Source organism: Ammospiza nelsoni, chromosome 1 (genome assembly GCF_027579445.1).
Source record: "Ammospiza nelsoni isolate bAmmNel1 chromosome 1, bAmmNel1.pri, whole genome shotgun sequence".
In the NCBI taxonomy this organism is placed as follows: Eukaryota; Metazoa; Chordata; class Aves; order Passeriformes; family Passerellidae; genus Ammospiza; species Ammospiza nelsoni.
In genome coordinates, this window is record NC_080633.1 from 102,220,716 (window position 1) to 102,242,017 (window position 21,302).

The window sequence follows — 21,302 nt, forward strand, 5'->3', positions numbered from 1 at the left end:
GAAGGCACAAGCATAATCCGGTGAATCCAAGGCACCAGAGCATTGACTCTGACTCACCACTTACTTGCTTCTGTCTCAGTTTCCTCCCTATATAAGTGAGGAAGATTAAGTTTATTCTTCCCTCTCAAGGGACTTGGAAGGAATCAACATTGTTTGTATTTCTTTTTAAGCATGCAGCGTGTAAACACTTTAGCTGTTCAAAATGTTGTTATGTTGATTTTCTCAACATTTCCTCCAATTTGTTACACATTCTTTCCCATGAGGCCCTACTGCTGAGCTCACAAGACCTAACATAAACTGGAAAATATGACATCCCTATCCAGAGGACATCACAAATGAAAGTCCCGTGATTAAACTCGGGCACGAGTCACTCACAGGTACATTAAGTCCATGCGTGTTTGCATGACCAGGGCCTAAGACTAGAGAAAAAAGCAAAACTAATCAACAAAAGACATGGGGGAATGCGTGCAGGAGAGTGTAGCACCAGAAGTATCATTGACACGCATTTTTAGCTTATAAAACGCCGGATTTACATGGAAAGCAGTAACTACACCGAGGTTTCCTTTCAAAGAGAGGACGCACACCAACTTTCTTTCTCTCCAGCTTACGGTCGCGACGGCGAAGTCGCGCTTGGCACCCCTGGGGAAGAGAGATTCCTGCCGGCCCCGGGAGCCGCAGCCCAGCCGGCAACTCCGTGCCCGCAGCCGCGGGAGGACGGAGCAGCCCCGCTCTCTCTCCCACGGGATCCCCAGCCCGCCCCGTGCCCATCCCAGCCGAAGGCAAAGCCCCGCGCCCGCACAGCGCGGTGTCCGCTCCGCGCCGCCCCCGCCCCGCGGATCCGCCCGCCGGTCCGGGGCGCCCCTTCCCCCGCCGTGGGAGCGAGCGCTGTCCGGCGCTGCCGCCGGCCCAGCGGCGGGGCCGCCCCCTCCCCGCCCCGGGACGAGTCCCCACCTCCCGACCACTCCTCCTCCTCCTGCTGGACGGGGAAATATGAAGCGGAGCCGTCGCCGCGCTGCGCGGAGAGGAGCGGGGACGCGGCAGCGGCGGTGCGGGCATCCTCGGGCACCGAGCGGCGGCGGCCGAGCCGGAGCCCTGCCGGGTGGGCGGCGTGCGGGGCGGGAGCCCTGAGGAGCGGCGGCGGCGGTCCCGGAGGGTGCCCGTGTCCCCGGCCCGCCAGCCGCCTGCCCCCCAGCGCCGGGCCGTGGGCTGCCCGCGGCGGCGCTGAGGCGCGGGCGGCGCGGCGGGAGTGGCGGCGGCCGGAGCGCAGGAGCGGGCGAGGAGCGCTGCGAGCGGGGAGATGTCCGCACCGTACGGCAGCCTGGTGCGGTACCTGTTCCCAGCCCTGCTGCTGCACGGTGAGTGCGCTGCCGGCGCGGCTCGGCCCCCCAAAGCCGCTGGGGTGCGGGGGGCCCAGAGCCGCCCTGGGGGCGCAGAGGGGCGCGGGTGGGTGGGTGCGCTCTCCCGTGGTGGCCGCGGGCGCTGGGTCCCGCCTGCCCGGGCGGAGGATGGGAAGCGGGCAGCCCCCGTGGCTCTGCCTGACCCCCGTGTGAGCGGAGCCCCTGCGCAGCACGCGTGGAGCGGCACCGCCGGTGTGGGTAAAACCACGCCGAAAGCGCCCCGCTCCCGAGCGGGTGTCGGCGGATTGCGTTGCAGCTCCTTGGATGGAACAGTTGGTCCGGGCACCTCACACAAAGTTTCTTTACTCACCTCCGGCGAGAGCTGGCGCTGCCGAACTCCGGCGCGTTTGGCCGAGACGCCCTGCGGGGCCCGCGTTCTTCCTCTTATCGGGAAGCGTTTTTTGGCGTGGAGATGTTACCTGGGAAGGCTTCGGTAGCAAAGTGTGCCAGCACCGGATCTTGTGCGCAACTAAAATTGTTTTGCTACAGAGCACAAAAATTCTCAGTGTTCTTACACACACTCCTGCTTTGACAGCCTCTCAGTTTAACCCTGGACTGACATCTCTCTGCAGGCAAAATTTTAGTGAGAAAAGTCAGCGTATTTAAACTTGAAAGTTTATCTTGTAAATTCGTTTTTAGGCCTTTAAACAGATAACCGATCTTTTCAGAGAGCCAGTGTTCTTCAAGAGAAACTTCTCAAAAGGAGGCAGTTTAATGAGCTGCTTAGGTATGTCTAACATTTGGCAGCCAGATTTGAAAAATCTGGGTATGATATCCTTCTGAAAGTGCGACTCAAGCTATTCAGCATCATTTTGGAGAGTGTTCCCAATTCTGAAGTCCTTTGTAGCATCCAGGCTCCATCACTTAAATTTCTTAGGACCCCAAGCTTAGTCGTAAAAAGAGGAATTTTTTTAACTGTTAAAATGCAAGTGACCTACATGGATTCAGTGGGAGATCTGTGAGCTGGGGTTAAGGATTTCAAAGCTATTCCTGGGGTTGATTTTGTGAAGCAGGGATTGTCTCTCTCTGTGTTTGTACAAGTGCTAAGCACACACTATGGTATTTAATAAATAATAAAGAGCATAGGCTTCTGATGGTATATTTTGTTTAGAGAAAGAAAGAAAGAAAGAGTAGGAGGCTCTGATCCCCAGGAGGGGGTTGATACTCTTCTCACAGCTCAGCTATGAGATCCGGAGAGCGTAGAAACATGTTTAGCTGAGCCAGACCTGACAGGACACCATAGGTGTTCTTTAAACTCTGTGATCTGAGATGTAAAAGTTGAAATGGGAAACTTGAAGTTAGAGGGTAAAGAGAGGAGGTGTAATTGCAGGGTTGGACTCCCTGGCTCATCTGCTTGGAATTACAGAGCAGAGCTGAGTGCTGGCTGGAGCAGGAAACAAATCATGGCCAGTGATCAGATCAAAACAGCAGCTGCCAAAAGAGGATGATGAAGAAAAGTCATCCATTTCTTCCATCTGCAGTTATATTTCACCAAACAACATAAACCAAAGTTCTTGTAGAAAGATGCAACTCACTGCCTTGCATATGAAGACAAGGACCTTGGTAATGTAGCAGTCCACAGTTTGGATCAGAGTTTCAAGAGTCTGGAAACTACTGCCCTCTTACAAACTTGAAAATTATATCAGTGGCACTGAAATATAGCTCATGGAAATGTCTTTACCCTGTTGGCTTTAAACTTGGTCTAGAGCTTTTCCATCCATGCCATAAAATCAGTAGAAGCATCCTTTGATCCGCAGCTATCCCAAATTGCTAATGTGTAAGAATAACCTGCGTTCCCAGGGGACTGCAGTGTTAAGCCTCTCTGCAGCGTGCAGCATTTTCTTTCTGGATTTCTATTGCATATGGCAATTCGAGGGTTAAAAGTGAGTGAGTGTGGGTGGGTGGTTGAGGCTTTTTAGGGCTTAAAGCTTTGTGACAGAAGTTAAAATATCCTGTAAGGCTCGAGCTTCTGCTTTCATTACATTAAGAAATGCCTGCTTTAACGTCACTGAGTTGAAATTTGGAAAAACTAGTCTTCATTAATCAAAATAAAACCTGTACATGTACAGTGTCACAAAAAAAAAAAAAAAAAAAAAAAAAAAAAAAAAACAGGTTTGCAGCTGGAAGTTGTCCATTATCACTGTTTTCTTTGCTTAGACAAAAAGCCACAGAAGTTTCAGATGCCAAACACTAAGATCGTTCAAGTCCAAAAGACTTGAATAATAAGAGCTACGTTCAAGGGATTTAAAACAAATTTGGGTAATTTATTTTGTAAACATAACCTTTGCTTTTTATAAATACAGATGCTTAAAAAAAAAGCTTTAGTATATTTCTGATTATGCTACTGTTAGAGTAATGAGTTAGAAACTTTAAAACAATTAGTTGACAACATCATGGAAATGGTACTAATAAAGACAATGAAAACAAGACTGATAGGCTTTTCAGAGAAAAACTTTTTATGCTTTTAAAAGTTCTCTGGCAGTGTTGCTTAAATTAGTTATATAGTAGTGTTTTATTTCAAAACTTTTTCAGGAAAATAATAAGTAAATGCATCAGGAGATATAAATACCCATAGCCATAGAATTAACATATATTGTGCTCTGTGCTAGAGACACATGTGATCTGTTTCCTCAGTTAAATAAAATGATGGGAAGACACAGTGCTTAGTGTAAGAGTTGGAGAATTTGCAGGGAGAGTTAGAAGATGGACTAAATTTTATTCACACATTTGTCAGAGTAAATTCCATTTCACTCATTTTTGTAGCTTGACTGTGGGCTAACACAGTGGTAAGATGTTGATGTCATCAACAGAGAGGACAACTTTTTTGTGCTCTGTAGGGTGTCTGTAGAAAGTAGGCTGGCACACAGTGGGGCCCAAAAGTGCCTCACCCGCACTGGAGGCAAATACCTTCAGCTATCCAAGGCAAGGGTAGGATTTCATTAGTGAGGTGACTATTTAGGGCTGGTAGAGGGCAGGATTATCTGTAGTGAGTTTGTTTAGCACTGTCTCCACTTGGACACAAGTGCCAGGGGAGTTGGGGCCAACCAGCACGAATAAACCCCAGTGCCAAGGTGTGGGTACAGGATGGAGCAGATGCTCTGACAGAGGGCAGATGTTTCTTGCATAGAGGGCAAGACCAAACAACCATTGATACTGAACTGCACAGACATCCTAGCACTGCACCCATTCCTGTCAGGGGCAGAGTTCCCACTGCCCTGAAGGAAGATGGGCTTTAACCCTTCAGGGTTTCATAAAGAAGCCCTCTTTCTGGGCAGTGCCATTTCACCTTGCGCACATAGCAGCAGCCATCCCAATTGAGAACTTCAGCTAAGCAGAGGTTATGGGCTGTGTAACAGCTTGGCTCTTGGTTCTCTGACCTCTTCCAAGAGAGGGCATTGAATGAGGACCAAGCTATAGGGTAACAGGGGACCTCCATGCTGGCCCTGCCAGCTTTGAGGGGGTTTCTTTTTAGCTGTCCCATGTAGACATACTTTGGATCCCTCCTCAGGATCTTCCATGCTCTGAAGTGTTCATTTTTCCTCTCTTCAAAAGCTGCACTTGGAAGCTCTGTGTGCACAAGAGAGGCAACAGATACATGTGAAAGGAAGTCATTGTCCTGTCGGCTTCCCTGGCCATAAAACCCAGCTTTCCTTTCCCAACCCTTTTGTTTGTAGTAGCTAATTTGGGCCCCAGTCTTGCGAGGACTCTTTGAAGTTTCAAGTGCAGGGAAAACACTGGTAAACACAGCTCGTGGCTTGGTAACAGGACATTATATTCTCCATGGCAATTATGTAAGCTTGCACTGGAGCTAAAAGCCTGTCATAGGCATTATCTGACACTATCCCACATCAAGAAAAAGCATGATCCAAATGTCTATTTATTTAATTGTGCAGGGCAACTGCCCAGATAAGGAGAGCTATAAAGTTAATCCAGCCAATTATTCTTTATCTGTTGTAAGGTTTTTCCAGTTTCAGACAAGTTCTAACTTGAAAAGAGGTTGCTGCAGGAGAAAAGCATGAATGTTAAAATATTTCTGTCAGAGATTAAGCCATTGCTTATTTTGAACTTATGCTATCACTCGAGGTTGTTTTACTTCATAATAAAATTTTGTTCTTCTGTATTTACATCACTAGAAATTAGGAAAAAAAAAAAGTGGTTCCTGCTGAGCAATCCCAGCCTAAAGCCAGGTTTGAATCCTACTCTGAGGTAACATGTCTCCAACGATCTAGCAAAGGATGAACCTGCTGAACACCTGGTAGCTTTCAGACTGGTTTAAAGCGCTACACTTGGACATGCTCGAAGCCGTGGTTTAGATTCTGGTAGAGACGTTCATTAAAGTGATAAAATCTAAACAGTTTAAGATTATTTGCCTTGTGCTTTAGCAGTCTGGCGTAGCTCTGAACAGAATTTGGCCTGGGTGTTGAGGCACAAATTAAATTAAAACTATCTGTGTTCAAGCACAACTCTACGTATTATCTTTGTTGCAGTTGTACAGTATTTGCATGCTGTTTTTCAGAAAACCAAAACATTCCTTCTAGCAGCTTGCAGTTTTTTTCAGAAGTGTTGGCAGAGAGCTTTGTCATAACCATTTTTGAATCACGTTTGGGTAATGGGCCGCTAACAGATTGCCCTTTTAAGATCTGTATTTTACTCGCAGCTATGTGCAGAAATCTTTGAAGAACTTGAAAGTAACCTATCTTCCCTTAACAATTATTTTTATCTTGAATGGTTGTTCCCACATCAGATACAGGTTTATAGGTCAACATGAGAGCCTGAAGCCCTCTGTCTGGTGTGGTACATGCTCCTATCCACGTCTTACTGGCATGGCAGCTGTGCAGGCCTCCACTTTCCCACTCAGATGGATGTTGGATCCTGTAAAGTGTGATCTGAGATCACAGGCCCTCAAAGACCTGTGTGATCTCTGAGGGTCTGGGCAAGGATCCCCAGTGAGCTGTAGCACCTCTCATGCTATATTCAGTTAGTTTCATGCTAAAGCTTTGTCACTGCTCGGGCTTGATTTTGAAAGGGAAGCTGGATATCAGCTGATCGTAACATGCTTTTTTTTTGCCACCTGGTATTTCAAGTGGATTCTGGAATTTTCCTTTTCCTTTTGAACTTGCTCCTTTGTGAAAACAAATGCTGTGGGGTAGGGGATACAATCACACCAATCTCTGGTTTGGTGTAGCTAAAGTGAGAGCCAACCAGACACTTCACAAAATTATTGTTATTCATCTCACGCAAAGATTTTTTTGTTTGTTTGTTTGAATTCTGTCACACTTTTGATTAGTAGCATAGTGGGTGGATTTTTGGGTTTCTATTTTTTAACAAGTGGGTAATATTCCTTGATAACACACAAAAATTCAAACAGTCAGTCAGAGAGAGTCTGAAATATTCTCAGTTGAGTCTGAGATACTCAGTCATGGAGATACTGAAACCTACCATCTGTCAGTGCTATGGAGAATAGCAGACTTGGATCTCTCTGAATGAAAGTAATGACTCCAACTATGTTGCAACTGCATCTACTATCCAAAGTGGGCTTCTAAAGAGTCATGAAATTCTTTTCCCAGTTTTGTGAATGCATGTTTTAACCTTGAACCTTTCGAGCAATGTCTCATTTAACATGGCCAAATGGATCTTTTAAAATAAGTGAATCATCCCTGCAGTCCCTCAGTTTTGCAGAACACCTCGTGTGCACTGCCAAGGGTGGGGCAGGGGGGCACTGTACTGCCTCTGAGCACCTGCTGGGAGGAAAAACACAGAAGATGGAATTTGATTTACTGCTCTGTGTGGGGAGCATTTCACTGGTCTCAGTATTTGACCTGCAGATGGTACAAGGGGAAGTTACATCTCCTTTGTGTGGCAGCTGTATCTACAGGCATATGTCAGTAACTGCAAAAGTGTTGAAATTACTTCTTTGTAAGGAAGGAGTTTGCACTGAATTGAGTAGTTACTTGCTCCAGCAAGGCAAACATAGGTAAAGGTCCCATTGCTGTCTCTCAATTTTATACTGTATTTCATATTCTGATATTCTGGTCCTGTGATGTTGTTTAGCATTACTGAGAGCAGCCCCAAGGACAAAGACTTGGAGTTGTTGGTTGATGAAAAGCTCAATATGTGCACTCAGAGCCCAGAAAGCCAAACATCCCAGGCTGCATCCAAAGCAGAGTGGGCAGCAGGGCAAGGCAGGGGATTCTGTCCCTCTGCTCTGGGGAGATCTCACTTCAAATACTGTGTCCAATTCTGGGGTCCCCAGCATAAGAAGCATGTGGACATGCTGGAACAAGTCCAAAGGAGGCCACAAAGATACTCAGAGGGCTGGAGCACCTCTCCTGTGGCAGCAGGCTGATAGAGCTGGCGTTGTTCAGCCTGCAGAAGAGAAGGCTCTGGGGAAACCTTAGAGCACCTTCCAGAACCTAAAGAGATCCTGCAAGAGAGCTGGAGAGGGACTTCTTACAGAGGCATTTAGTGATGGGACAAGGGGAACAGCTTTAAACTGAAAGATGGCAGGTTTAGATTAGATCTAAATCCAATCCTTTCTTTCTTTATGAAGAAAGTCTTTACTGTGAGGGTGAGGAGTCAGTGGAACAAGTTGCCTAGGAAAGTTGTGGATGCCTTATCCCTGGAAGTGTTCAAGGCCAGGCTGGATGGGGCCTTGACCAGTCTGGTCCTGTAGAAGGTGTCCCTGCCCATGGTCAGGGGGAAGTGGAACTGGATAATTTTTAATGTCTCTTCCGGCCCAAACCATTCTATGTGTGTGTTTTCTACACCTCTCCCCGTGTCTCTGCAGCCATCGTTATGTTCTCATGCCTCTCTTGATTACCCGAATTTGTTCTTGCCTTCATTTGTTGCAGAACTGGATAATTTTTAATGTCTCTTCCAGCCCAAACCATTCTATATGTGTGTTTTCTACACCTCTCCCCGTGTCTCTGCAGCCATCGTTATGTTCTCATGCCTCTCTTGATTACCCGAATTTGTTCTTGCCTTCATTTGTTGCAGTTGGATGGATAGAGTCCCAAACAAATACCCTCTTTCCTCTAGGCCTGTCGATGGAAGCTCCCTGCTATTCCCTAGCTGCAGTTTGTCATTTGCAAGTTGCAGACAGAACTACACTCATGTGACATGGAGAGCTGAGATACAATTGCTTCTGAGCTGTATCAAAGAAGACACTGTATAATGCCGCATAAAGTTTGACTCCTTTTCAAAATCTTCTTCTTTTTATTATTTCCTTCAGGGAATAATTGGGAATGTCTGATGTGGTTACTGAGTTTTTTCTTTGATATGTGCACGTACAAGATGGTGTCCTCCCAAAGAAGGATTTTTGCTTGAAGAAATTAAATCCCCAAGTATGCCTAAATGAATAAATCATTTCTAAATGCATCTGTATTCATGAGTCATATGACATGAACTAGGCAAAATACAGCTGCATAAAAGCAGTGGTACAATAAATATGCATTGAAAATAACCAGTTGAACAATTTCAGAACTTTCTTCTGATGGCAAATTTCAAACGTTCAACAACTTCAAAGGAAGTGCGAATTTTCAAAGTCTTTTTTCAGTGTGAGATAATTTGTCTGCAGGAGACACCACGTTGAAAGATAGTGCTGGTGGCTACAACCTCTGCCATGTACCTTGCATGGACATGAAGCACAGACCCAGCCTAGTCAATCCTGCCTCTCCAAAGATGTAGTCAGTTCCAGCAGAGCATCACCCTGTCATGGCTATACCATTTCTGGCTGCAGAGTGGGAGCTGTTTGGTGCTAGCATGAGTGACTCTGCTCAGCAGTGTAGGAATACCTGAGAAATCTCTGACATCCAGAAAAGGAGAAGTACTGATCCCCTGAAAATCAGGCTTCTGTAAGGACATCCCAGGCAGTGTGCTCAAATATCAAAGTATTCCTAGTATTTATTACCCTATAGAAAGCAAGGCCATAAATTCTCATTCACATTGAAGAATTGTTTGTTACCTGCAACATAACAAACTTACCAGTTTTTCCAGAAAAGATTTTGTGAGGTTGTATTCATTAATCTCATTAAATCCCAGTGTTGTTCAATGGTGAGCACTGTTTAGGTTAAAGTGTTTATTGTATTCTTTCTGATCATTTTTTACCCTGTCTCCTGGACAAGTCTTTGCTTCTGTTTAGCTGAGGAATTGCTGTTTTTAAATGGTTGACATGTATTTATAATTTTGGCAATGCCATTTTCCCAGGTGCTACCCAAGTTTCTTCCAGAAGATCTAAGACCTAGCCAACATAATAAATCACCTTTTTTCCCCTTTTTTTCTCTTTTTTATTTTTTTCTCTTTTTTTCTTATTTTCTTTTTTTTTTTTTTTCTTTTTTTCCTTTCTTTTTTTTTTATTCTTTTTAATAGGAAATGGGAAAGACTTAAGAAAGTGTCTACCTAACACTAGGCATGTGCCCAAATGTCAGATGGGGCCTGGGTCATAAAGCATAGGATCCTGTACTGGGTGGTTTCCACTGGTGATCCCCAACAGCCCCATTTCTTATCCAGGTCAGCTGAGAAGGCAGCAGAAAATATGGGGATGAATCCCAGACCCTGCTCCTGGAAGCATCTTAGAGTGAGACATCCCTTTCCTGAGATGGCTGCCCCAACTTCCCAGGCACCCAAACAGCCCCTTCACCCGACCCCTTACCCATTTTGTAGCCCTCTGGTGCTCAAATTCCTTCTGGCAATGTAATAGAGTTTCCAACATGTTATGTAAGGTTCATGTTTGTCACCTTTTAACCCCTAGATGTGAAGTTTTCTTTTGATCCATGTTTTCCAACATATCTAAGAGCAGGATGTGTCTAAAAGAGTAAAGGTACAATCCTTTTGAAGCTATGTATTCATTTTGCTCAATTAATATTGTGTAGAGAGCATGCTAGTAAATTCTGCATGTATACATTACTAGAAACCAAAATTACTGTGTGCTGGAGATAAAGTTAGCTTTTGAAATTCCTTTTCCCCTTTAAAATAAAAATAGAAGGATCTGCCTTTAATTGACCACCTCAGTCATCACAGAGGCTTCCTGTGTGCAGAGGCTTTGCTTTTAATATCTGTTTTCCCCTGACTTTAAAGAGTAGTCTTTATTTGCAAGTTTATTATAGAAGCGTTCAAATTAGAGGAGGGCTGAAACCGCAAAGTTTGTGTCCGGATCTGGATGCAACTTTCTGAAAGTTTGAAAGTCTAGGTTTTTGATTGTCCTGACCAGAGATTACAGAGGTGTCTCTAAAGTTCAGTTTCAGAGCCACATCTCCTGGGTGTGGAAACACAGCACTTCAGTTCTAGCTCTTTTCCTCAATTTATTTCATAAATTTATTTAGTGGATTATGACAGAAAGGAAGAGCTTCCCATTTTTGTTTGTTTGTTTGTTTTCATAAGAGAAAATAAATGTAAACAGTATTTGCCCAGACACATAACAATATGAACAAGTGTCATTCAACACAAGATGGTCACAGTGTCCTTTGTCACATTGAAGGCCGACTCAGCAGGGTCTCATGATGTAATTTACACTTTCTGTCACAGGGCTGGGAGAAGGTTCTGCTCTTCTGCACCCTGACAGCAGGACCTACCCTCGGTCCTTGGAGAAGAGTGCCTGGAGGGCTTTCAAGGAGTCACAGTGCCATCATATGCTGAAACACCTTCACAATGGAGCCCGCATCACCGTACAGATGCCTCCCAATATTGAGGGCCACTGGGTCTCTACTGGGTAAGGAAAGATAAAACAAAATGCTTGGGATGGGGAAGAGAAGATGATAAAAAAGCAGAGAGGGAGGGATGAATATTCCCACTTTCAACAACAGAAATATTTTCTTTAATATGGTGATGCTCTAAATTCCAGATGCTCTCTGTATGTTTATGCATAAAAGGAGAAGGAGCAGCATTATGAACATTAAAATAGTCTGCCATAAAGCTGTCTTGATGAATCAATTTAATGTCTGGATTTTAAGCAGCGTGCTGTGAAATATCTTTAAATCTCTCTGAATAGGAAGGAGCCTACCAAGCTGCCAAAATGGATGCTCATTCAAACATAACATTGTACTATATTTGTCTCCATGCTCTTGATCCATTGAATGGGTCCTTGTTTTCAGAGCAGCGGTCTAGCACAGGTTTTATTAGCAAAAGAAATCAAGAAGCTGTATTTCACTAGTTCTGTCACTCTTTATATCTGGTGACTTGTGTTTCAGAGAGCTGTTTTGCTTTCTGTGTCTCAGCAGCCAATATTCACAAGCTCATTGGAAGTGACTTGTAGTAGGAAAGACTGGGGGTTTTTTTAACAGAAAGGAGTGTATTTCAGGATGGGAGAAAATGGTCGCAAGTTCCTCCAGGGGAGGTTTAGATTAGATATTAAGAAAAATTTCTTCACTTAAGAGTGGTCAGGCATTGGAATAGGCTGCCCAGGGAAGTGGTGGAGTTAATATCTCTGGAAGTTAACATCTCTGAAGTGTTCAAAAGACGTGTGGATGTGGCACTTGGGGTGTGGCTTGGTGGTGAACATTGTGGTACTGGGTTAAAGGCTGGACTCAATGGCCTTAGAGGTCTTTTCCAACCTTAACAATTCTACAGTTCTGTTTGTATTAAGCAGTGTAGAGGTGACAAGGGGAACAAGTTTGAAGGCACAGGAGGGCTTCCTACAGGAAGTGGAATTTAACTGCCATTTACACTGCCAGGAAAAAAAAGGGGGGTGGTCATTGGGAAGAAAAAGAAAGAACTGACAGAACCTGAGTATTGTTGACTTTTTGAGTGGAAAAGCTCAGGATAGGATCCTGCGTATCCACAGAAGACCAGAGATTATGGAGTTGCACAGAGAAGCTTCTAGAGCAGCTTATAAGCCAGTTCTTTTTGCTGTTCCCTGGACATATGACATTTCACTTTCTGATGTTATCAGTCATTCTGCTAAATCTACTGTGCAAAAGAGAGCAATAGATGTTAATAAGCTGCTCCTATTTTCAACAAAGAGTTGAATCACATGGTGGTCCCTAGACAAAAGGCAAAAGCAAAACACAATTCAAAGTATTTAAGCCTACAGGATAAAGCCTTTAGTATATATGACACCATGAAGCAGTGTGCTAATAGCAGCAGAGGGAACTGTTGGATAACTGGCAGGCCACAGATGCCTAGTTCCTATTCACTCCTATTCCTGCTGGAGGGATTTAAGCACCCAGGTGTCTCTGTGGACCCATGTGGGTCATGTTGCCCGTAGTAGACATCATGTGCCACCTTGCTAAAATGTTTTTTCCACACTTTGTTTCCTCCCACAGCTGCGAAGTTAGAGCGGGCCCGGAGTTCATCACAAGGTCTTACAGGTTCTACCACAACAACACCTTCAATGCCTATCAGTTCTACTACGGAGGCAATCGCTGCACCAACCCCATCTACACCTTGGTCATTCGCGGCAAGATTCGCCTGCGGCAGGCGTCCTGGATCATCCGCGGCGGCACCGAGGCCGACTACCAGCTCCGCAGCGTGCAGATCATATGCCACAACGAAGCCGTAGCCAAAAAATTGAGCGAGTTGGTGAACCAGACGTGCCCTGGATTTATCCCAGGAGGTAGTCCCTGGGAGCACGATGTGAGCTATGATTTGCTGAGAGAAGACAATGGCTGTGAATGCACCAAAGCTCTGAATTTTGCCATGCACGAGCTGCAGCTGATCCGTGTGGAGAAGCAGTACCTGCACCTCAATGTAGACCACATTGTGGAGGAGCTATTCCTGGGAGACATTCACACCGATGCTACTCAGAGGAGGTTCTATCGGCCCTCTAGTTACCAGCCTCCTCTTCAAAATGCCAAGGTACGTGTCTGGGGGTTTGCATGTGTCCTCTTTTTAAGACATTGCTGATAAAGCCCAAATCACTCAGTTGTTCTGAGTAAGTGCACTGATGTAACCTAAAATCTACGTGTGCTTTTAATACAGGGGGTTGATTACAGCCATAATTAACAGAAGATAACAGAACTTTGTGAGAACAGTAACTTTGCTGCAGTTTATGTGACTGCAAATATGGAAAAAAGTAATCTCATTAAGTAAACTCAGTAAAGGCCACTCTGAAGATGGAATCAGAGACTTGTAGGCAGAAGTGGGAGTGGTTGGCTGGGACCATGGTTGTAGGCTAGCAGCTGAGAGGAATGTTTCATATAGAACTGAGATAGCAGAAGAGGAACAGGCATCAGTGGATACTTCTACGGCTGTGGGGGCAACCAGGGAGAGAGGAAATCAAATATGAATATCAGCAGATGGAAATTGAGTGATCCATAACCTGAAGAGGAGACAAGGAAATTGGAAGGTAAACACATGGAAGGGGCAGCATGAAGGGAAAAAAACTGAAGGACTGCAGAGGTCATGGATCCAGACGTAGGCACACACATTAATGAAATTAAAAACAGGTGAATTTTGAATGGGGCTCTTGATAATTCAGTTTTCAAAGGAGCCTCAGAGTGCCCTCAGCTTCATCGGGAATTGATCAACCCATAGTAAGCTAAATAAAACTCAAACAGGAAGCAGAGACACTGATGGCCTGTAGCAGGAAGGCTGTTATAGATCTTTTCTGGTGACATTTCAAAGGCAGGCAGCAATTGGAACCACATTGCCAGGTGCTGCTGCCATCAGTGTGCTCCAGCTGGGCACTGCCACAGCATCACTTCCAGCCTATGAGTTACCACCATTTTTAATCATCTCACCACAAATGGTTCAAAAATCAGTTACAGCTTATCAGCAATAGCAGGAAATACAGCATTGTGTGATCTGCCTTTAATTGCTTTGTAGCCTGGCCTAGGGATCATTTTAATCCACAGTCAACTGTTTTGCTTTATGAAAAACTTTATGAAAACTGTAGTAATTTCTGTCATTCTTATGCTGTCTTCAAGTTACCAAGGACAAGTTTGAGTATTCTTTTTGAACTTACTTTCCCAAAATAGAGAGTTTCAGCAGCAGAAGATGTACCACAGCACAGTCCTCTGCAAAATGTTGGGTTTTTTTAATTGACCACATCAACTTTACTGATTTGCGTGTGAGGGTTCTTTGCTAGATCTCTTCCTTACAGGTATCTGTAGATAGGAATTATCAGACACCAGCTATATTGTATCTGTTCTAGAAAAAATTGTAGATCTTTTTCCAACTGCTTGAAAGAGAGACAAAATCTTGATTTAAATCACTGTAGCTGAGTAGTTTTTCTGGTCTAATCTAGATGTTTTATTCTGGGCTGATATATAAGACAGCAAATGCCTACATTTCCACCTTGTAGTAATTTCATTACAGTCAGAGCAGTCAGATGTACTTTCAGACAGCTTTAGAAAATTCAGATTGTTGTCCAGGCCTGCTGCGATTTTAGGTAATGATTTTCCTGCCTGCGTGTTCTGCTACCATAGCATCCCTTTTTCTCTCTAAAATATGGTGGCTCTAAAATACAATGTTCAAATTTAAGGGACCAAATTCTGCGTAAGAGAGGTGTGTTTCTTGAGACAGGTTAGCTAAGAGGAGCTGGGCCTGCTGGTACTAGGCTTTCAGCATGATATAAATAGCAATACCATAGAAAATGAGCCTTTGCTTCAGCTGCCATGAAAGATTCCAGGATGTGGGTTTGTTGGTTTGCACCTAAGCATGAAGATCCCTATACCAACAGGTTCTCAACAGGCACTCTGACCTACTGTTTGCCAAAAGCAGGAAGAATAGTAACAGAAGTGCTTTTCCCCCTTTTTTTCTGGAAGTCCAGGCAAACCTACCGTTGAAAGGTTATAACCCTTCCATTTTGAACTCTTTTCCTTTTTTAATTGTTGCTCCACTGGGACCCAGCTGAAAATGAGTTTAAATGCTAAATTGGGTTTAAAACTACAAGTCACAGACTCCTCTGGAAACTGGACACCATGAATAAATAGAAACGTTAAATCAACTTGTTTTCTTAAGGTTTCTACAGTCATACCAAGAGGTTGGGGAGGCCAGGAAATTGCTTCTGAAGTGAATCAGGTGTATTGTGTGGAATCTTTCATTTAAGGCTTTTTTCATTTCCTTTTTATTTATTTATATTTTAGACTCATAAAGGCCTGCCTAAAATAAGTTAAGAGGATTCACATTTGGAGTTAAATTTATAGTTAAGCCTCTATATAGAAGAAAGTTCCACCCAGCCCAAGAGTTTACACAGCCTGTAAGTTGGATGTGGTAGCCACATTCATTACTTATGTGGTTGAAATGAACGGTAATTAAAAACAAATGATTGCTGGATATGTTAGGAATGCCAAAGCCACATGATCAGGACTTTAAACAAATAGAATTGGACCTTTTCCAAATTCCTGCAGCGATTTTACCACGGGATGGTAAATCAAAAGGGCTGTCCAAAAACCAGACAGCTTTATGCTGAGCTACAAATCTGAATAAATTCACAGATTACTGTATCTCAAGTGTTCATATAGAATCAGGGAGCTTATAAAAACATATAATATGTCATCTCTAAAGGGTTTACGAACTCTCTTAGATAAGAATATACCTTAAACAAATTCCTCCAGTAAAATATGTGTAAGTTCTTGAGTGCAGATGATGAATAGGTCACTATATAGATTTATCTTGGCTGTTCTCTAACCTGGCTCAAGGTACTAGTTAGGACTGGCTGATGAATGGAGATGAACATCTTTGATGTCTCTTGACATTGCAAGTTTATTGAGTGATTCAAGCTATCACACATGGAGCTTCTTCAGCCAGTGTGAGGGAGCACATGGCTGGGCAGGGCAGGATGGGGGAACTGCTTGGCCATCATCACATATGTTATACAGAATTTTCCCAGTTAGGACAACATCAGGGAGGCTGCCTGGTTAGTTGTAATCTCACAGAAGTATACAGGGACTTGTAGCATGAAGAAGGCTTGAATGCAGTATTCGTTTTCTGTGCAGGACAGAAAATGTCTTCAGAAATGTCTGCTCTAAACTACAGAAAATGTGTACAATAGCAGTACTGGGAGACTTATTTGACATGTAATTGCCTCAGCAATATTGCTTTGTAAACAAAGAACTCCTTGTGCTATTTTATCATGTGACAGAGTAACAGGAAATATCAAAGCAGGGCTGTGATGACCGGTCATTCTGATTAGATCATTACTTAGGAATAAGGCTATCATGGCCAGGAACATCACAAGAAATCTAAAAAGCACTCTAGGATAACCTTCACTCTTTGTCATGCTCAATCAGTTGCTGGACACACTCTTTCAGAAATATGTTTTCCCTTTAAAATGTGACTAACGAATCAATTCTCTATTACAACTTTATTTACCTCTGGGACCTGACTTCCAGCAGCACCTGGAATTTGCAGCTGATACAGATTCAATGTATGGAGAAGGACTGGTTCTTGGGCTTTCCTTTAGCCAGGAAAGAGCAAAGGGTGCAAGGTTTCCTGTGCTTTTCAAAAATTTGAGTCTTCATCTCTTTGAAACACAATGACTTCATCTCTAGGGGAATGCTATGTACTTGTGAAGCTCCCAGGGAAATGCAATCATAAGTTAATAAATAGATGTTAAACACATGAAGTGCCTCAGAGAAATATGCAAAACTCAACCAAAAAGCACAATTTTGGCAGACAAAACTCCTTTGTTTGTCCGAGTGGTGCCACTAGACTTCTAGGTTAAGGCAACACTTGAAGGGTGCCTTTTGTCCATTTTTACTTGAAAAGAGCTCTTGGTTAGGAAAATTATGAGGGGAAGCAAGGTAGGAATATTCAGAAGAATGGTCAGGTGGGTTAACTCCAGGTTTATGAACAGTAACAGTGTGTGTGGTGCCCTAAGGAGATGAGGGAGCAGCAGCTTTTAGCTGAGGGTGGCTCTGGCCGTGCTCGGCAGCGCTGTCGGCTGTGGCCCTGCGCCTTTGAAGGTGCCACATCTGCACTGAGCACTGGCTGCTCTGCAGCTGCAGTAAAAGCCTGCCACAACTCAAGTGCAGCACCAGGGATCAAAATTAACCATTTAGCCTAGCCCAGGCCTCCAGGTCAACTCAGCATATGTATCTAAACTACTGACACCTTCCCTTGGCATCTTAGCACAGTGGCTTCATCTTTTGTAAAAGGGCAGGGAAGACTCAGTGGTAATATTGCATGGTTTAGAGGGCTAGATAGGATGCTTTTTAAGGGCCTAATAAATACATAAGGCAGCTTTATTCAGGAATACTTTATTCTTGAAAATGGACATTCAAGCTGTCCCTTCGGGTTTTCCAGGAATTTTTTTTATTAATACTTCATAAAACATTCATTTCACCATAATTTAGTATCATTTTAATGGGACAGATGACATGTAAGCACATTCATCTGAGAAGTCTGGTTTTCTTTTTGTTCTTGTATTTTGCCCACACTAAAGTCATTTATACCAGAAAAGAACAACCAGAAGACTTTTGCATTTAATATTGGTGTTGTTTATTTCAGTTTTATGCAGGGTTGTGCAACAGAATCAACATCATAGATCAGACAGTTGTGCAATGGTAGTGCCTTGAGATTCCTTCACTATCTTTCCCTTCATAAGAGCAGTTAATAAAAACCATTCCTCAATATCTTAGAATATATGGTACGTATTTGCAGATAAATCTGAGCGTATCTCCACCCTCCTTCCTGCTTGCAGCACCTCTGCTCCCTACCAAAAGAAATATCCATCTGACAACTCTGCAAAGGAGTTACCGCTCTCTCCAGCATTTTACTTGCCTCAAGATTTTTAATTAAAGTTTTAAATCTTCGTTTCTCTTCATTCCGTTTGGCAGGCTGAGTTATAACTGTGTCAGCCATGCTTGTCAACTCCCCAGAGCCAGCCTAATGCACATTAGTCAACTCAGCCTCATATGAGGTCATGCAAAGCCTGCAAATTATCACTTTTGTACTGGAGAGAATTTGTGGTCGTTTTTTAAAGTGTTGTCTTGGTCTGCAGTTATCTACAGTGGTGGAGGAGAGAGCCTGATACTATCCTGACCAATTCATAAATGTGTCCTTGCTGTGGACTTGGCTCCTGGGCAGTGTGAAGCAAAGCCATCCAGCTTTTTTTGTTGAGCTGGAAGCATTTCCTTGAATTGATGTTCTCCCAAGAATTTCCATTTATACTCATCCTGGCAGCACTGGTTATTAGCCCTAACACCTGGTACTGTGTTTCCTTGGGTGGTGAGGCTTAAAGCATGATTCATTCCAGTCCCACCAGTCCTGCCTGTGACACGTGGTATTCAGGAGGTGTGCAAGGCCATAGCTGAGTGTGGCTTTTCTTCCCCCTCTTTTTCAGCCCTTCCCCTCAGGGTAATACATGCAGTCATATGGCAGGGGTTTCTTACCCCAGCTCTTGTGGCTGTTGGCCCCTTCAACATCCCAGGATTCTGCTTAGATCTGTACTGCACACACAGTTCAAGCCTGAGCCCATGCCTGAAGAAATCCAATGCCTGGTCTCTCATCTGATGTCTCCCTGCAACAAGGATATGCATGACAGACCCAGCCACGTGCTATGTGACATAGCCAATGTCAGATAATTAGTCTTAGGCAGTCTTAGAATTCCACAGAACTTAAGAAAAAATTAAATTGTGCTGGGAGTGTTTCTGACTGTCCATAGCAATTGGGAAAAAGATGAAGGAACCTCATGTTTGTTTGCTTTTTTTAATTGGAATCCTCCTTGCTTGGCTTCCAGAGCTCTCTGTCCTTATTACCACTTCAGCTGAGACAGCAGGACAGAGTGATAAGAAAACATGTTGGTGGGAATTTTTAGATACTAAGCTATTTTCTCCCCAGCTACAAGAACTGAGTTTTCAGCCAGAGATTCAGGCTTGTTTTGGCACACATGGCTTTGTGGATTAGTTCAGAAATTGGCTTTAAAGAAACACCTGGAAGGATGAGGAATGTTGTCACTATGGCTTTGGCACTGCAGAGCTTCAAGGAGTCACCCATCATGGGAGGGAATCTCCCAGCTATTTTAGGGCCCAGTCCTTCTAGCAAGGCCCCAGTATTAAAAATACTGCACTGTGCACCTAAGATAATCAAAACGTAGAACCGATGTCCATCCTGTCCTCTGCTTGTTTTATTGCTTTTTAGTTTATGTCATGCCCCAATGAGCTTTTTACTAGAGAGTTCTTAATCCTGTTTGGACTCAAACGTCCTTTGTCTCTGTTCCCTGTTTTCTTTGAATGCCTGTTTTTAGAAAATAATCTTTCCCTGAAACACATGGAAAGGGATTGAATTGCAAAGCCTCAGATAGTGTAATTAAGAGCCAAGAGCAGCTGACCTAAAAAAGCAAGAGTGAAATATACAGTCAATTGTTAAACATAAATTACTCCATAATTAAGCCAAATTGCCTCATAACAGAACTAGCTTTTTCCCTTGCCCATTACATGGGCAAAAAATCATACTGAGGGAATTTATACGTGGCATATTCTTCCACTAAGAAGTTTATAACGTTGTGAAAGATAGTATCACAGCAAAAAAGGTTTATGTGGGCTTAGATTCAAATGCTGGTCTCAAGAAAGCAATGGATTCAGAGTACATCCAGCGAGGGGCTGGAGCCAGCTGGTGTCTCACAGCTGTGAAAAGGATGTTTCTGCTTCCTCCCTCACCACCCCAACCTCTCCCTGCTGCACTCAGTTCGATGCAAAAAGTTTCTGGTTACCTCAGCCCCTTCATTTGGGCACACTGTCAGTGACTACAAGGCCATCAGGTGGGACATTCCTTAGCAGCCCAGCTGGCCAGACCCTCACAGCTGGTGCAAAGCCTTCACAATTAGAAGGGCTGCACAGAAGTACAGTAGTTCAGGACCACAGTGGTCAAAGAACTACAAAGGTGAGCTACAGACAAGTAACAGAGAGTTAACAGGGACCTTCCTGGGGTTTGCCAAACAAGTCACCTCTGCTCACAGTGTGATGGTGGCCAGTGGTGACCAAAAAAGAAAACAGGCTGAGTTGTTGTTTGGTTTTCTTCAGGTTTTGAACAAGGGCAACAGGAATCCTTGGTTCCCAGGTTAAATTGCCTTGGCTCACAAACTGGTTTTGGAGGATCAGCTCCTGGGAGGAAAATGTGTATATAAACCAAACCAATATACTGCTCTGCCAAGGTCTCCTCTAGGAGATGATAGAAGCTTTCAAATGCACTTCAGAGGAGAAGGGACTGTAACAGAAATTCTCTCCTACTATTGATAGATTCAACTTATATAAGTTATTTTTAGTTTTATAGCACTTTTCTTGCTTTCTGGTTTTGTGAGTGGGGCAATCACAGCCATAAAGTTACTGTCATCATTGCCCTTAATGTGTCAGGGAACAGTGCAGCCAGTCTGCTCCATAGCAGGACAGAAATGTGTGGTTAAAAGGCACTGGCATCTTCATCTCCAGAAAAAAACATTATTTCTCTTACAATTGAAGATACTTTTTGTGGATATATCTGCAGTAACTTCACCAGTTACAGTTAAGTTACTCAATTAAATGTTTTTTGTATTTCACTAAGGTACTGACAGACCTCAACCTGCTTGCACAATTTAGCTGAAAAAAACATATCTTAAAATTTGGTAACAAGCTCCACAGTGTTTGGAAAGGACTACATCCACTTCAAGAGCATGTCAGCACATGTGGTCTCCAGAAGACCATGTGTTTAGGGGGGGAAAGACCCTCGGGAGGTCACCGAGTCCAACCTCCTTCCTCCTCAGAGCAGGGCTGGTGGCCAGCAGTGGTTCAGATCAACCAACACAGATCCTGTGCTTTCATCTCTCAAGGACTCTCCTCGATCCTTCCTGGAGAGAGGGAGGTGCACTGGCAGGTTACTCACATCCACCACATTCAAGCTGTGAGGTGTTTTCCTGAGGTGCATTGAGTTAAGAGCTAAAGCTCAAGATGCAGCCATCTGGGAGATTTACAGAAATACTTTTTCTATGTACACCTTTCCAGCCCTCTTTTTTGAGGCCTCTCTGAGCACCCTCTGTAACATAAATGCTCATAT

At 43.8% G+C, this 21,302-nt stretch overlaps 1 protein-coding gene across 1 annotated transcript in view; it reads left to right on the forward strand.

Moving 5' to 3' along the window:
- The first annotated feature begins 1,159 nt into the window (after positions 1-1,159).
- The window catches only part of APCDD1 (APC down-regulated 1), a 28,067-nt gene continuing 7,924 nt past the window's right edge, over positions 1,160-21,302 (forward strand). The window contains exons 1-3 of the mRNA XM_059479777.1: positions 1,160-1,355; positions 10,920-11,103; positions 12,656-13,187. Coding sequence (XP_059335760.1) covers positions 1,298-1,355; positions 10,920-11,103; positions 12,656-13,187 — 774 coding nt within the window. The 5' untranslated portion in view covers positions 1,160-1,297. The remainder of the gene's footprint in view (positions 1,356-10,919; positions 11,104-12,655; positions 13,188-21,302) is intronic.